The 14,520-nt window shown below is 54.1% G+C and overlaps 2 protein-coding genes across 2 annotated transcripts; both read right to left on the bottom strand.

Moving 5' to 3' along the window:
• Nucleotides 1-2,753: 2,753 nt before the first annotated feature.
• Mroh6 (maestro heat like repeat family member 6) lies at nt 2,754-8,527 on the bottom strand. The gene is made up of 14 exons (XM_021182710.2): nt 7,931-8,527; nt 7,538-7,690; nt 7,221-7,375; nt 6,506-6,623; nt 6,169-6,353; nt 5,944-6,081; nt 5,699-5,813; nt 5,471-5,614; nt 5,217-5,390; nt 4,823-4,990; nt 4,480-4,599; nt 4,204-4,306; nt 4,055-4,120; nt 2,754-3,919 (listed from the first exon to the last, which is right to left on the bottom strand). The coding sequence occupies exons 1-14, from the start codon at nt 8,216-8,218 to the stop codon at nt 3,687-3,689; spliced, it is 2,160 nt and encodes a 719-aa protein (XP_021038369.1). The 5' UTR covers nt 8,219-8,527; the 3' UTR covers nt 2,754-3,686.
• Nucleotides 8,528-10,469: 1,942 nt separating this feature from the next.
• On the bottom strand, nt 10,470-14,193 carry Naprt (nicotinate phosphoribosyltransferase). The gene is made up of 13 exons (XM_021183313.3): nt 13,712-14,193; nt 13,420-13,547; nt 13,252-13,334; nt 13,001-13,131; nt 12,800-12,915; nt 12,055-12,251; nt 11,840-11,980; nt 11,461-11,545; nt 11,282-11,362; nt 11,081-11,183; nt 10,848-11,002; nt 10,656-10,763; nt 10,470-10,567 (listed from the first exon to the last, which is right to left on the bottom strand). The coding sequence occupies exons 1-13, from the start codon at nt 13,935-13,937 to the stop codon at nt 10,505-10,507; spliced, it is 1,617 nt and encodes a 538-aa protein (XP_021038972.1). The 5' UTR covers nt 13,938-14,193; the 3' UTR covers nt 10,470-10,504.
• Nucleotides 14,194-14,520: the final 327 nt, after the last annotated feature.

Raw genomic sequence — 14,520 nt, 5'->3', positions numbered from 1 at the left:
ATGGTGCCAAGCCTCAGTTTTTTTGCACCACCCCTTAAGGCCTGGGCCATCAACTGCAACTGAGGCTGCACCTTCACCAATGGCCTTCCCTGGCAGCTCACAGTGCCCAGCCTCAGCTGCTCTCCATATTCACGCCTTCAAAACCAGTACCACCTGGGTGATTCTTATACATTACCAAGTCTGGCTACCAGCATGAGGTACAACTTTGGCCACCTCTAGAACACTTCTTTCTGCTCTCAGAAAACTTCCCAGAAGATTTCGCCTCAGTGATGCTGGTCTCTTAATTACCGCTAATTTCTCAGCTCCAGCAGCAATTGCCCCAGTAGTCCCTTGTTTTGTTTTATTTTTGACTCTAAAGCCAAAGCTGTTGAGTTCTGCTGCTTGCTGGGGCTGGAACAAGGGATCCCCTTGTTCTATGACATTATCTCCAGCTTTCTGTTTCCCAACTCACTCACTGTCTAAGCTTGGCTGTCCTGGTACGTGCTCTGTAGATTGACCTGTAACTCAGAGATCTGCATGGCTCTGTCTCCTGAATGCTGAGAGATTAAAGGCCAGGGGCCAAAGCTTTTCTGTAACTGCTTGTATTCTTAAGCTAATTGTGTTCTCCAAAACTGTTTGCAGAGAAGGTCTGCACTAGCTTCTGGGAACCTACTCCCCCCGCCCCCCCCCTGCAGCCCTCCCCCCCTCCACACAACCCCCATTAGTTCTGGTTGGTAAATAAAGATGCCAGCAGCCAATAGCAGGGGAGAAGAGAAAGAGGAGGGGTTTTAGATTTTCCTGAGCTTGGGATCTCAAAAAGAAGGCAGGGAGGAGGGAAGTCATGCCAGAGACCTGCAGGACAGAGAGGCAGAGCTGCCATGTAAAGGGACCAAGAGAACGTGGCCCAGAGGGCTGCTCAGTTGGGTCTAGAGCAGCCATGGTGAAACACAGAAGTTATTAAGTAGTAACTTGGAATAATTGGCCGAGTAGATTCTAACAACATGAAGGTTAGGCAGTCGCCCAGCTATTGTGCTGTTTGAGGCATATTAAAATGTAAAGGCTCTGTGTGTGCCTTTCATTCATGAACACAAACCATTGAGGCGGGTAGCAACCCTGCGCCAGGGTTTATTAAATTATCAATACTACATTTTTCATGGCCACTGTGCCTCAAATTCCAGATCAAAATCCCTGTGTCTCCTGGTCTCAAGATCTGGATCACAGTTGCGCCCTCCATTTCTAGATTGTAGCTCATTCCACATTAAAAGTCCAAATGAAAACAATCCAGGTAATTACACCTAACAGGACCCAGATTCGCTGTTATGAAGAGTGTCTTAATGAAAAGGAGCAAACTGAGAAAGGAAAAATATAAAATGTATTGTTCAAGTAATAAAGATGTAGCAGGAAGTGAAATAGAACTGAATCCTGGGCGGGACAGGGGTGGCACACGCCTTTAATCCCAGCACTCTGGAGGCAGAGGCAGGTGGATTTCTGAGTTCGAGGCCAGCCTGGTCTACAGAGTGAGTTCAGGACAGCCAGGGCTACATAGAGAAACCCTGTCTCGAAAAACCAAAAGAGAAAGGAAAAAGGAAAAGAAAAACAACAAAAAAAGAGTGAACAATAGTAGCCATGAAACAGATTTTATACCAGTCTGTTTTGAGACTTTCTTCGTCAATGCAATTATTTAAAACCTCTTCACCTTAGCCTCAGGCAGACTCTTCAGAAAATGACAAAAACTGCCACATTTTTTACCAAAATATCTCAAAAACAGTTTCTAGGCCATATACTAACATTCTTCTCCATTAAAATCTATCAAGCCAGGTCTGCACAGTTAAATCGTCCTCAGCACGAACATCTTCCATATTTCTCCTAGGATGGTCCATTAAACCCTGCTTTAAGCATTCCACTAGTTCCCAAACCAAAATCCCTATTTCTCCAAACAAAATCGTGCTCGGGCCTATCACAGCAATGGTCCCTGGTGCCAACTTCTGTCTTAGGGTTTTACTGTCATGAAGAGACACCGTGACCAGGAACTCTTATAAAAGACAACATTTAATTGAGGTTGCCTTACAGGTAGGTTCTGAGGTTCAATTCATTATCATCAAGGCAGGAAGCATGGCAGTACCCAGGCAGGCATGGTGCTGAAAGTTCTACATCTTCATCCAACGAAAGCCAGGAGCAGACTGTTTTCAAGCAGCTAGGAGTAGGGTCTCAGAGCTCACCCCTACAGTGTCACACTTCCTCCAACAAGGCCACACCTCCTAATAGTGCCACTCCCTGAGCCAAGCTTATACAAACTACCACACAAGGTCTCACCAAATTGCCCAGGCTGGCTTGAATTTATGATCCTGTCTCAGCTGTGCCACCACCTCTGGTCCTGTTAGGGTTATGACTGCATCTTGGGCTGGGCGGTTGTGGTACACAGCTTTTGGCAGTTTCTCTGCCGTAAGGTGAACCCATTGAGGCCCTAACGAGCGTTTGCCCTAAGCTACTGGAATTTGAGTCCTGCCCTCAGGCTGATATTAGCCCTTAAAAGGCAGGGAGGGAGTATTTTTATTTTATGCGTATGGGTATTTTGCCTAAATGTCTATGCACCACATGCATGTACTACCTGTGGAAGCCAAAAGAGGGCCTCAGGCTCCTAGAACTGGAGTTACAGAGTTGCTAGCCACCATGTGGATGCACGGAGTAGAATCCTGTCCTCTGCAAGCCAGACAGGTGCCCTGAATCACTGGGCCATCATCCATCGCCCTAGCCTGACTTTGGTCTTGCTGCATACTGGTGTGCTCATCTCCAGCCAAGCTAGACCTTGTGCCAGGCCCAGCTCATCACAACCAGTTTCTCAGCCAGACGTTCAAGCCCTGCCATGTCGTCATGCTGATTTTAAATACCTTCCATGTAGGTGCTAGGAAGCAAATGTAAGACGGAACCCCATGCTTGTCCCCAAGAGACCCCAGTGTGGGGGAAACAGCACACCCCCCCCCACTCATCACCACATGGTGCATACCCTGTGTTTGTGAGCAGGCCTCCCTGAAGCCATGGTAACCATTCTGTGTGGAGGAAGCTGCCTCTGCCAGTGCCTGGAGGGGTGGGGTCACCCCTGTGGCCGACTCTTCCTGTCTATCCAGCTATGCCATCCCAGTAAAGCCCTGGACAAGGCGTTGGGTAATGACATACCCATTCACAGTCTCGTGGGTGTGGAGTGCTTCCTTCCATACTTCAACCCAGGGGTGCAATCCTGGCTTGGGCTCTCCAGCATGAACGGATGTTAGAGATACCTTCTAGAAAACACCATTCTCTGAGTGGGCTCTGACAAGAGTGGGGATAGGAAATGGATTGATTATCCAAAGGACAGGGAATAGAGGTAGGATGAACCAGGAGGGCTGGATTACTGATGTAACTAGGAAGACCATGACAGATAGGACTCTGGCTGACTGAGTCCTAGGAAGGGCACACTCTAGAGAGTGGACAGACTGGCCTGGCAAAGAATAAATAGACCAAGACTATAAAAGGCACTTGAGGTAGAATGTGCCATCCGCAATGCAGTTTTCACGTCGTGGGCCCATACGAAATAGTTACAGGGCGAGGGGCACCAGTGGCCAGCACCAGGCCCACAGCGACCCTTCAGCAAGGCCTCTTCTGCAGATCTGCTATAGTGGGGGCTGGCGACAGCGTTGATAGCGCCCACAAATCTGGATACCGGGCCTGGCTCAATGAGGTTCAAGGCAGCTCCATCGGCCTGCAAGGCTGCGACGGAGGAACGGACTATCGTCATAGAGTGGATGGGGCCTTGGAGGGTATGAATGGTGGCGGCGGATGAAGCGGAAGAGGTTGGGGCTGCGTGTCTGGACCTGCGCCCGGGCAAGCAGCGCCACCTGCTGGGCAGACACGTGCGCTGCCGAGGAAACCGCAGACTCCGGGTCGCCCTGCAGCTGTCCTAGGTCTACACAAAGGGGCAACTCAGGCTGCGTGGGAAAAAGGCGCCCGGGGTTCACCCTCGCCCATTCTGTCCTGTTGACTCCTCCCCAGAACCCTCCACCTCTCCAGCACTCTACCCCATGTTAGATCTGGTTCTCACCCTGGAACAGAGAGTCCAACAGGTCCTGACTGATTCCTTTGGGCCTCGTATGATAGACCAGGAAACCTGTACAAAATTGAGAGGTCTGGCCCAGCCCTAGAAAAGGTTGGCCCAGCTCTCAGAGCCCTAAGTGGGTAAGTTGGCCTCACCTATTAGCACAGTGGCTGCCCTACGCAAGGTATCCTGTGGGCTCCGCAGGTAACCTTGGGTCTGACTCAGGAAGTATTGAACATGGCTTGGATATCGCTGAACCTAGGAACACAAATGCTTGTGACAGGATGGAAGTACCATGGAGCAGGTAACATGAACAAAGATTGTGTGGACCAGTGGTCATGTCTAGCTCAGGTAGAGACTTTGTTTTGAGGGAGAGTGGACTACAGACTCCTAGGGCAAGCGAGCTATACCTTGGTGCTTTCTCTACTAACCAGGCGGTGGCAGACGCGGCTGAGAGCCTCAGGGCTGTCGTAGTGAGCCACAGTTACCATCTCCTCCAGCAGGCCCCATCGAAGGGCCTGATCGCAGCGGGCTAGTGTCCACTCTGAGCTCTGGAATGGAGGAAGCAAGCAGGGTTGGGTGTCCAGGAGATGGCAAGTGGTGGAAAGAAAGGGAAGGTGGCCAGAAAAGGTTGGCAGAGCTCAGGGTGAGGTGCCCAAGCGACGACCTGGACCTAAAGGTCCTTTGAGATTCTTGTCGCTAGCCTGAAACCTTCAGAGAGGCCACGAGGTAGGAAAGGTATTGGATGAGTCAGATATGGGACAGAAGACTGACCTCAGCAGCGTCCTGACTCGAGTCATGTAGGCGCAGCAACAGGGGCACCAGACTCTGCAGCACCAGTTTCCGCAGGGGTCCCCGAAGCCCCAGCCGGAGCCCCCGCTGGCCCCGCCGCACCAGTGTTCCAAGGAGTCCCACTGCCGAAGCGCGGACTGAGTCCCGAGCCTTCGTGGGAAAATAAAGTCAGAGCTCAAGGAAGCAAGAGTGGGAGAGATCCGTGCAGAGTAAGGAGGGACGAGGCCTGATCAGGGCTGCAGATTAGGCCTTAATCTGGTGGCAGGTCCGCAGGCAACTGGGCGGGGAACACAGGCAGAGCCTGTGGGTAGGAGTGAGTGTCTGTGGACAATTCCAATGGGGATGCAGTGGGACCACAGGGCAGGATTTTGCTCACATCGTCCAGTAGCGGTGGGAGGCGTGGTCGCAGCTCGGAGCTGAGGAGTCTCACGGGTGCTCCGGGCTGCAGCAGTAGTCTCCGCAGCGCGCCAAGCGCAGCGCCCACGAGCCGCACGTCACCTTCGCCCAGTGCTCTTAGGAGTACTGGCAGCAACATGTTCACATGCCTTATCTGTAAAGACAGGACTTGTGGCTGGACCTTTCCAGACGCTACCTAGCGTCCACCTCTCCCAGCATCTTCCAGGTCGGCACCTTCCCACGATTCATTGCAAGGTTGCCAAGACCAAGTAGGCCTAGCCAGCGCACGGTGGGCTCTGGGTCACCCTGCCAAGTTCGAAGGCGCTCCAGGATGACTTCCTCACGTAAGAGCCGTGCAGTGGACTGACTCTGTAACAGCTAAGCAAAGGGGCACAGAGTCAGCATATCTCTGTGTCTGAGCAGGAAGTCACCACTCACTACTGTTCTGGGAAGCAGGCTCACCCCAGTAAAGAAGGCCATAGCGGTGAGGCGTTGCGGGTTGTTGGCACTTCGTAGCCGAGGGAGCAAGTCTGCAAAAAGGCCTCGGAGATGGTGATCAGCATGCGCCACCATGGCACTGAAGTAGGGGAAAGGGGAGTTCTTCTTCCGCTTGGAAGGGCTCATCCCCACCCCCTCCCCCATGCCACCATCGCACCTGGCTAGCAGGGAGCCTTCTCCTGTTGTACTGTCCTGGGATGCCTCCTCACCTGGCCAGCAGCAGGACACCCTCCAGGTGTGTGTGGGCTCCTACCAGTCTCCTCCAGCCTCCTGCTTGCTCCATACATGTGACTACCATTCGACCACCATCCCCTGTGAGCAGGGCCTTTAAGGCCTCCACTGTGCAGCTGGAGGTGCGAACAGTTGTGCAGTGGGCAGTGAGGGCAAGGGAGGCCTGTCCCACCGCTCACCTATCCCAGAGTACCTTCTCTCACCTGGCGTGGCTGTGAGGTGGCCCTCGGTGGGAAGGCTCCCAAACCTTAGGGCTGTCGGGGGAATGAGCACCTTGAGCCAGCTCATGCAGCTGTGTGACCAGTGCTAACAGCAGGTGAGGGTAGAAGCCTCGAGTGGCTCCCACGCAGCCAGAGACGGCCAACATCTCTCCAAGAGCGCGAGTGGCCTGTAGATCAAGTGAGCCCACCCTTGGAATTCTGACAATTTTTGGATGTGTACAGGATATCCCAGACAAGTGTACTCTTTGGCTGCTTGTGGCCAGACCACGCCCCTAAGTGTAGGCCACGCCCCCTGATGGCTCTTGCTGAAGCCACTTACTGCCAGGGCCTCAGACTCAGGAGCCGCCACGCCCTTCAGTGCCCACAGCAGTTGCACCAACACCTGCCCGTTTACTCGCTGATTTCGGCTTAGGCTTCGCCACAGCTCAGAGGCTGCCCTGGGGGTGAGGGCCCATGTAGTGAAGAGGAGTTACAAAGAATCCTCAGGAAAGCCCACCACGGCGACCTCTAGGAAAAGGCTCCAGAAGCAAACCGTCCTTTACCCTTCCACCATCCCATATCCCAGAGAAAACAAACGCAGCCGACAACAGAGCCAGCCCCAGAGATCAGCAGCCCTCTGGACTACACTGTGAGTCCTGTTGTGTCAGCTACTGGGAAACAGACCTAACATTTTTTTTTAATTTTTTAAATTATTGTAAAGAATTAACCAAAAATAAATATTGGGATAAATGACCGGAAGAGCCAGAGGTTTCTAGGTGATCAAGCCACCGTGCTTACTTAAGCCGCCCACTTCTTCAGGTAAAAAAGCAGGGGGTGGAAGGAAAGGAGAAGAGAGAGAGAGAAGAGTATAAGAGTTAAACTAAACCCAGGTATGGTTCGCAACACCAGCAAAAGTCGAGGGGAAGGGATTTCCGGGGCCCTATTCCCTTACTGCCCGGTGCTGCAGGAACCAGATCCTATGACCAAGCAATCAAGCGGGAAGGGGGAAGGAAGCCGCGTGGGGCAGCGCAGCGCGGCTGGGCGGGGAGGGTTACCGGTCCGGGGGTAGCGAACTGGGTAGCAGCGCACACACCACGTCCTGCGCATGCTCCAGAGCCAGTGCGCTCAGCACCCGTAGGGCTGCCCTCCGGGGTCTCCCCTCTGCCAGGCTAGGCACCTGTGCCAGCAGCCCACGCACCAGACCGTGGACCTGGGTAAAAGGAACAAAAGTCAGTAGTTAGAGCCCCAGGACCTCAAAAGGAAACTCTTGCCAGCACCGCACCTCCCTACACTCAGTAAGGGCAGCCTTTAGGGGGGAGTGTGGTCGAGGTTGAAGGGAGGCTCGCAGGATTCTCTGGATGGGGATGCTAACCTGGTCCTCCAGCCGCTGCCCCCGGGCTTCCAGGGCTGAGGACAGAGTGAGCGCTGTTGCCTGGGTCCCGGCATAGCCAGCCTCCTCCAGACAGGCAGCTGTATACAACGCAAGGTCTGCAAGGGTTCCTTCCTCCCAGGAATACTGGGAAGCCTATGATGGAAGAATGAAACGTGGAGTTTCTGAAGTCCCCAAGCCGATCTCAACTATCCTCCCTAGTCCCCCAGTCTTCCCATCCCTCAGATGGCGACAAACCTTCCTCCCGTATGATCTTTTCCATCCGTTTACCCTCAGGACTCCTCAATGCCCCCCCCCCCCACGTACTTCTTGTCTTTCTAGCGCCCAAGTGAACAGCCAAACTTTGCATCATTCAGCATCTGCCCTCTTACTCACCTGGTACGGCCTCTCGGGGGCTGGCTCCTGGGCATTGCGTGGGGAATAAATCTCACTACCAGCTGTGGGGGCAACCACTTCATTCCCAGGCTGGGCCTCAAAGGCAGGGGTGAGTGTTTGAATATAGGGCTCAGGCTCGGGCCCAAGCTCCTGGGGATCAGCCTGAGGGCCTGTAGAAGAGGGTCCCACAGGCTGCCCCTGGCTAGCCCGGATTCCTTCCGCTAGAGCTGTCAGAGTTAGGGAGCCCACAGGGCCGTCCCGGCCCCGACCCCACACACCCCCAGCCATAGTGTTCCTACCAGCGGCACCTGCCACCACTCTTCCAGTGAAGTTGTGTCCAGACCTGACCTAGAATCAGGCCCCGGGCGGGCCCACAGGCGGGCCTACAGACAGGCGTGGTGGCGTGGGCATAGACGTAGGTACATGCGAGTCTGAGCATGTGCCAGTGATTGGCTGTTCAATCACAGAGATATCCTAGCATGGGTTTGTGAAGGATGTCTGCCCAGGCTGCTGGAGCCAAGTGGGACATGGCCACTGCATAGTCTGGCCCTGCCCACCAGTGTCCATGGAGATCATGGACTATCGTGGAGGAGAGAAAGGTTTTAACCCAACTGCCCGCCCCCCTCTTGCCTGGGGGAGGGGTCCAGGGCAGTTTTAGATCATTCTGAGGAAGTCCCAGTAGGGTCAAGGGCTGGGCTAGACCACATAGCCAAATATCCTAGGAACGGGCGTGGTCAGGTACTGTCATCCTTCCTGAACTTGAAACAGTTGGGGTGTGCAGCAAATGAGGTGAGGCTGGTGATGCCTCCTAAGTACATTTGCAAGTGCCCACTATTGTTGATGCGGGCTCCTCTGCATCCTTGCCAGTCCCGAGGTGGTATGTCTCATGCCCTGTCTGTCCAGCCCCTCCTTCTCTGAGACTGCCTTCCCTGTGTCTGTGTAGGCAGTGTGTATGTATACTGTTCGCCGGGTTGTCTTCCTTTCCATGTTCATGCTCCCCAGGGCTGGCCCAACCTCTACCCTAAATCCCCACTCTCCACCCAACCACACTATAGGCACTGCCCAGCGCTAAGCCAGGGAAGCTGGATGAACTAGTCTGACCGACTACTCCAGGCGGAAGTACATGGGGAAGTATTCCAAGCAGTGGGCATTCACGCTCTTCAGCTCCTATACCTCAGGCTACCCAAGCCCCAACTCTGCCTCCCACCAAGCCATGAACATCCTGTGGTAGCTTGAATAAGAATGGCTCCCATAGGCGCATGCATTTGAATGCTTAGTCACCAGGGAGTGGTGTTATTCTAAGATTAGGATCGGGAGGTGTGGCCTTCTTGAAGGAAGTGTGTCACAGGGGTGGGCTTTGAGATTTCAAAAGCACATGCCAAGGCTAGGGTCTCTTTCAGAATGTAGAACTCTCCCCTATGTCACCATTACCGTGCCTGCATGTATGCCACCATTGTCCCCACCATGATGATCATTGATCGTGGACTAACCTCTGAAACCATAGGAAAGCCTCCAATTAAATGCTTTCTTTGCCAAGAGTTGGTCGCCATGGTCATGCGGTCTCTTTACAACAATGGTAGGGTGCCTAAGACACTCCAATTGTCTCTGGAGCAATTCTTCCTGAGTCTTACCTAGCTTGCTGTACCCAGACAGCTCTAGCCCTCACTGAGGCAGCTCCTTGGATCCTCAGCTTTTTAAATCTCCTCCTCTTTCCTCGGTTACTGGATCAGAAACTGAGACCTCCCACCCCCACCTCCAAGGCCTATAACATGATAGATCAGGCCGGGCTGGCTGGCTTGGGACGCCTGACGTAGGCACATTGCCCTTAGCAGATACAAGCGCCTGGGGCTATGATTAGACTCTGACACCCCATCTCAACCTCTGAACCTCCCTATCTGCTTCTAGTAGTAGGTGAGGGCTTTCATAACAACATCCTCAAAACACAGATAAAGATAAATCCTCCCTCCTTCTTGTGGCTCTTGTGGTTCCATTAGACCGCGTTCCCACAGCCCAGCCCTGTGGCTACCTTCCCACATGCTGGGTGTTAAGTTTCAACCCAGAGCTAGCAAAGGAGTTGCCTACTTAACATATCAAAGCAGACCTGTCCTCCAGATCTCTAAGCATCCTCCAGTCTCTACCTCATACAGGGTATGGCTGGCATATCCCACCCTCTACCCGGAACTCTCCAGCCCAGGGGCTGGGCTGCCCTTCCCCCAGAGACTGTTCCCTATATACTCCAGGTATTTGGGTCACTGGCTCTCCTTTTGTAACTTTGGCCTCCTGGATGCCATATTTTCTGTGCTCTCCCCTCCCCCCTCCCCATGTGGTTCAGGGCCATGACTTCCAGATGTGTCTGCCCCTGGCTATGCTCTCCTATCTATCTATAATAAACTCCTCCACCCTACCAAGGGGCAGTCATGCCCTCTCCTTTCCTTCGTATTTCTTTTTTTCCATTCACTGGGTCTGCGCCTCCAGCCCAGCCCTGGAAGTCCCAAGTGAGTAGCAGAAATGTGTGAACTAACGACACATGGCTGACAAGTGGTGGGAACAGAGCCGTGTTATTTATGACTTTTTTCACAGGGGACCTCGAGCACTCAGACTGTCCACCAGTGCCTGAAGCTTCTCCGACAGTGCGACCTGCAGAAAGAGGAAGGGGATATGGGCATCTGGAGCTGGGAAGCAGGGGGCACACAGGACACACAGGGCAGGCCACCCATAGGCCTACCAGATAGACTGCAGGGTTCTGCAGCTGCTTATGTGCAGGGCGGAGGCGGCTCAGGGACTGCTGGGCAAAGCGTCTGGACTCATCCAGAGATGGCAGTGGCTCACACAGCTGCGAGGAAGAGAAGATAGAGATACTGGCTTCGGATCAGAGTGCAGCTGAAGTGAAGGCACAGGTGAGGGCTGCAGCAGTCACCTGTCCCTGTTGCAGGTAGAGCCGCAGCAATGGCTCCACTTGGGCTGGCTTCACAGTGCAGGGCTCCTGGGTCCCCCGAGGCCAAACCCTCAGTTCCTGCCCAGCCTTGGGCGGGGGCTCTTCTGCTAACTGCAGTAGGTCCAGTAGCAAAGACCCTATGTAAGAGGCAAGAAACATGTCAAAGAAGGACGGGAGACCTGAAGAAGGATAAATGAGGGAGAGTGGGAAATCACCATCGGGGCCTAGGAACCGGAAGGCAGCCTTGCTCCCTGGCAGTGTTTGCTTCTCAGGGTCCTCTGTCAGCTTGATTCGAGGCTGGCCTCCTACAGACACCAGCTGAAATGACAGGGTGTTTAGATAGCTACACCCCTGTCCCCTACTGCCCCCATGGTCTTCCAGACTCTGTCCCACCTGGGACCAAACAGTGTCTTTACCTTGTAGACACAGCCCATAGAAGGCTGTTTGGGACAAGTGACCACACTGGTGCCAATGCCAATGACATTCACCTCACTGCCCTGTGGGGAGAAGTGACAGTGACACTGAGCCACACTGCCACCTGTAGGGTGCCAGGGCCATCTAGATGATCCGCCACCTGTCCCTCTTCCACTCTTACCTTCTGGGCTAGCCTCATCAGCTCACTCTCGTCAATGTTGTTGCTGACTGCAATGGGAACAGACTCTAGCCAGGGCATCTGGAACCTGTATGTAACGGATTCCTAGGCAGCAACCCTTAGGCACTCATGATTTACGGTGTCCTCTTTCCTTGCTCCTTCTGTCCCTATTAGCCATGCCTTTACCCACCCGTGGCTTAGGGGCCCCCTAGTGGTCCTATCCTACTCCTCCCTCCCTTCTGGAGTTTTCTCAGTTGCCCCTGAAATAGGTCCATGGTCTCACTATAGGAGAGACCTTTCTTGTCGAGAGTTCCATCTCTCTGGGACTCACTCTCACAGAAAGTTTCTAGCAGGCACGCCATGCCCCTCATGGGAAACTCACTGGGCACCAGCAGTTCGAAAGATGCCACGGATCTCCTTAGCCTGCTGAAGCAGGTCACCGCTGTCCAGCCTCACACCCACTGCTCTGTAGCCAAGCTCTCCCAGTGCCAGGGCTACTGCCAGGAAGTTAGGAAGGCCACTCCTGCATGTAAAACAAGGGGGTCAGGGGCTCAGTTGCTCTACTGAGGCCACCCCGATAGAGTGCTCACAGCTCACCTGCGTACACTGTAGGAATCTAGCAGGCCCTGGAAAGCCCGGGGAAAGGCCAGAGCATAGGCCACAAATGCTGCGCGCTCCCCTGGGTGTGGCTCCTGCTCCTCTAGCCCCAAGTAGAGGCACACACGCTTCAGCCACAAATTTACCCTGGCAGGCAGGTCCACTGTGGGGCCCTCACTAGAAGCTGGAGCCAACATCTGTAGAAAGAGATCAGTAAAAGATGGTTCTAGGGGCAGGTGAGATGGCTCAGTGGGTAAGAGCACCCGACTGCTCTTCCAAAGGTCCGGAGTTCAAATCCCAGCAACCACATGGTGGCTCACAACCATCCTTAACGAGATCTGACTCCCTCTTCTGGAGTGTCTGAAGGCAGCTACAGTGTACTTACATATAATAAATAAATAAATCTTTAAAAAAAAAAAAAAAAGATGGTTCTAAAGTTCACTGGAAAGCCCTGGAGTGGCCAGTATGCCATGGCCTCGGGACAAAGGTGACGCCATTCCATGTCAGCTTTCTAGTGCAGCCTTAGATCAAGTGCTCAGGGCAGTATCTGCCAGTCTGAATATGTAGCAGTGCCCAGTTCACCCTAGGGCCCAGCCCACTCCAGCTGGGAAAAGAATTGGTTTTAGGATCTTGTCTTCTAGAGTAAAATGGGCTCAACATGGAAGCACACACTGAGACAGAAACACAAGGATTGGGAATTCAAGCTCAACCATGGGACCCTGACACAAAACAAAACAGTACTAACCGGGTCGGGGGGTACCTCACTACCCGAAAATGAAGTGACAAAGGAGTGGGCCAGGGTCCCTGCCACCGGTACACCTCTCAGTTGTCCAGCAAGTGTGTTGCTGCTGCTGTCAAAGCCTGGGTGAGAAGTCAGGTAGGCTTAGGGGACTCAGAATATGATGGAACCTCCCCTTCCCCAACCTATTCCTTTCCCAGGCCTCACCACCCAGGTAGCTGTAAATTGAGGCTGTGAAGCCCCCGTCGGGACCCTGAGCTCGCCGCAAACCCATCTCTAGTAGTTTCTTATCCGGCCCTGCAATCAAGCGCAGCCGAGCAGCATTGGTGGCTACAAGGCTGTGGAGAGTAACAAGTCATGAGAACCCAGGTGAGGGTCACAAAGCCACCCCAGTGGGAGGACTTAGATAATCCCAGTGCTTCTATTGTCTGTACCTCTCAGGGACTCCGCTTGCTCACCTAGCGTAGCTGACCAGACACAGCAGTGGAGTCTCTAGCAGCTGTACCAGAAGAAGAGGCCCGGACACCTGCAGAAGCGGCACCTGTGGGGCGAGTGATCAGCTCCACAGTGGAACCTCCTGGGCCACCCCCACTCTTCCTAACACACCCAGCTCACAAGGCACTCACACCAGGGAAGGCGAGGGAACCCTCTGGCAGAGCCCGCACGGTCACCCCAGAGCAATCAAGGGCTCGAAGGTGCTCGAAGAACGCAGGGTCAGTGTCTGGGGGTAGTACCGAAGCCAGGAACTGCACATCTGGAGCGACAGAGAGCACATGTAGCCTGGGAAAGGACTCTGCCAGGCAAGTGCAAGTCCCTTCAGAGGTCAGGGGCACATTGAGAGGGTACAGGAGATTCGTTCGTAAGGGAGCGGGGTTTCTCTTCCAGTCAGAGGAGTACGGGTGCTGGTCGCGGAACTACCTGCATCCTGCAGACGGAAGGCGCGAAGAAAGCGCATACAGTCCTGCAAGCCAGCGGAAAGGGCGAAGGAGCCTCCGAAAGGGCAGTGGCGGAAGAAGAGCTCGAACTCGGCTGCTTCGCGCGCCCGGCCCGCACGCCAGTAGCCCAGCGCCATGGTAGCCTGATAGAGGTCGGTGAGCAGCGGCCGCACCACCATGCGCCCCTCGCTGTCCAGTTCCATCTCCATACCGCCGGGTACACAGGCTCCGGACTAATGGCGCCCTACTCCACCCCCTACGGCACTGGTCCAGAGAACCAACTCACACGGAAGGAGGGCCTTTCCCGGCAGAAGTGGGCGGAGCGAGCCGCCTAATCTGCTAGTAGTGGCAGGGACTCAAACCAGCAAGATAGGCGACTGGCACACCCCCATTCCAGTCTCCTGGACTCCCAACTAGCCGCTTGCCCCTCAGAATGGTTCTTAGATTTTGGAACTCAACTACTGGCACCAAAGGCAAAACAACTTAAAACTTAAAAAGGCGGGAGCGCTTGCAAAGGTTGTACTTTACCCTGGCCTCTTGCCCCTTGACCAGGGAGGGGCAATCAGGGCTTCATTACAGCTGCGAGCAGCATCATGGGAAGCCAAGAGCCCCCTAGAGGTCAGTGCTGCCTTTCAGGTGTGTGGGAACCCAAGCACTGGCATAGGGGGATGGTTTGTTCAAGCCAGCAGCCAGGCTTGTAGTGAGTCAATCTCCTAGGACAGTATATGCTGAGAGTGGTAAAGTCAACCCCAGCATTGGGAAGGCAGCAGCCAGGCTTGCAGTGAATCAATG

This window comes from Mus caroli, unplaced genomic scaffold (assembly GCF_978045245.1).
Source record: "Mus caroli unplaced genomic scaffold, Mus_caroli_1 scaffold_16, whole genome shotgun sequence".
Taxonomy (NCBI): Eukaryota; Metazoa; Chordata; class Mammalia; order Rodentia; family Muridae; genus Mus; species Mus caroli.
The sequence above is the reverse complement of the archived record's forward strand: the minus strand, read 5'-3'. Positions and strand labels throughout refer to the sequence as shown.

Excerpts from the sequence above, each read along its gene's own strand:
- Mroh6 (XM_021182710.2), bottom strand. The coding sequence starts at position 8,218 with ATGGCTGGGGGTGTGTGGGGTCGGGGCCGGGACGGCCCTGTGGGCTCC. Across the intron at positions 7,376-7,537 it reads GGCAGCGGCTGGAGGACCAG|GTCCACGGTCTGGTGCGTGG; the intron begins GTTAGCATCCCC and ends CCTTTTACCCAG. Across the intron at positions 3,920-4,054 it reads GTTGGACTCTCTGTTCCAGG|ACCTAGGACAGCTGCAGGGC; the intron begins GTGAGAACCAGA and ends CCCTTTGTGTAG.
- Naprt (XM_021183313.3), bottom strand. The coding sequence starts at position 13,937 with ATGGAGATGGAACTGGACAGCGAGGGGCGCATGGTGGTGCGGCCGCTG. Across the intron at positions 13,132-13,251 it reads TGTCTGGTCAGCTACGCTAG|CCTTGTAGCCACCAATGCTG; the intron begins GTGAGCAAGCGG and ends TACTCTCCACAG. Across the intron at positions 12,252-12,799 it reads GTGAGGTACCCCCCGACCCG|ATGTTGGCTCCAGCTTCTAG; the intron begins GTTAGTACTGTT and ends CTCTTTCTACAG.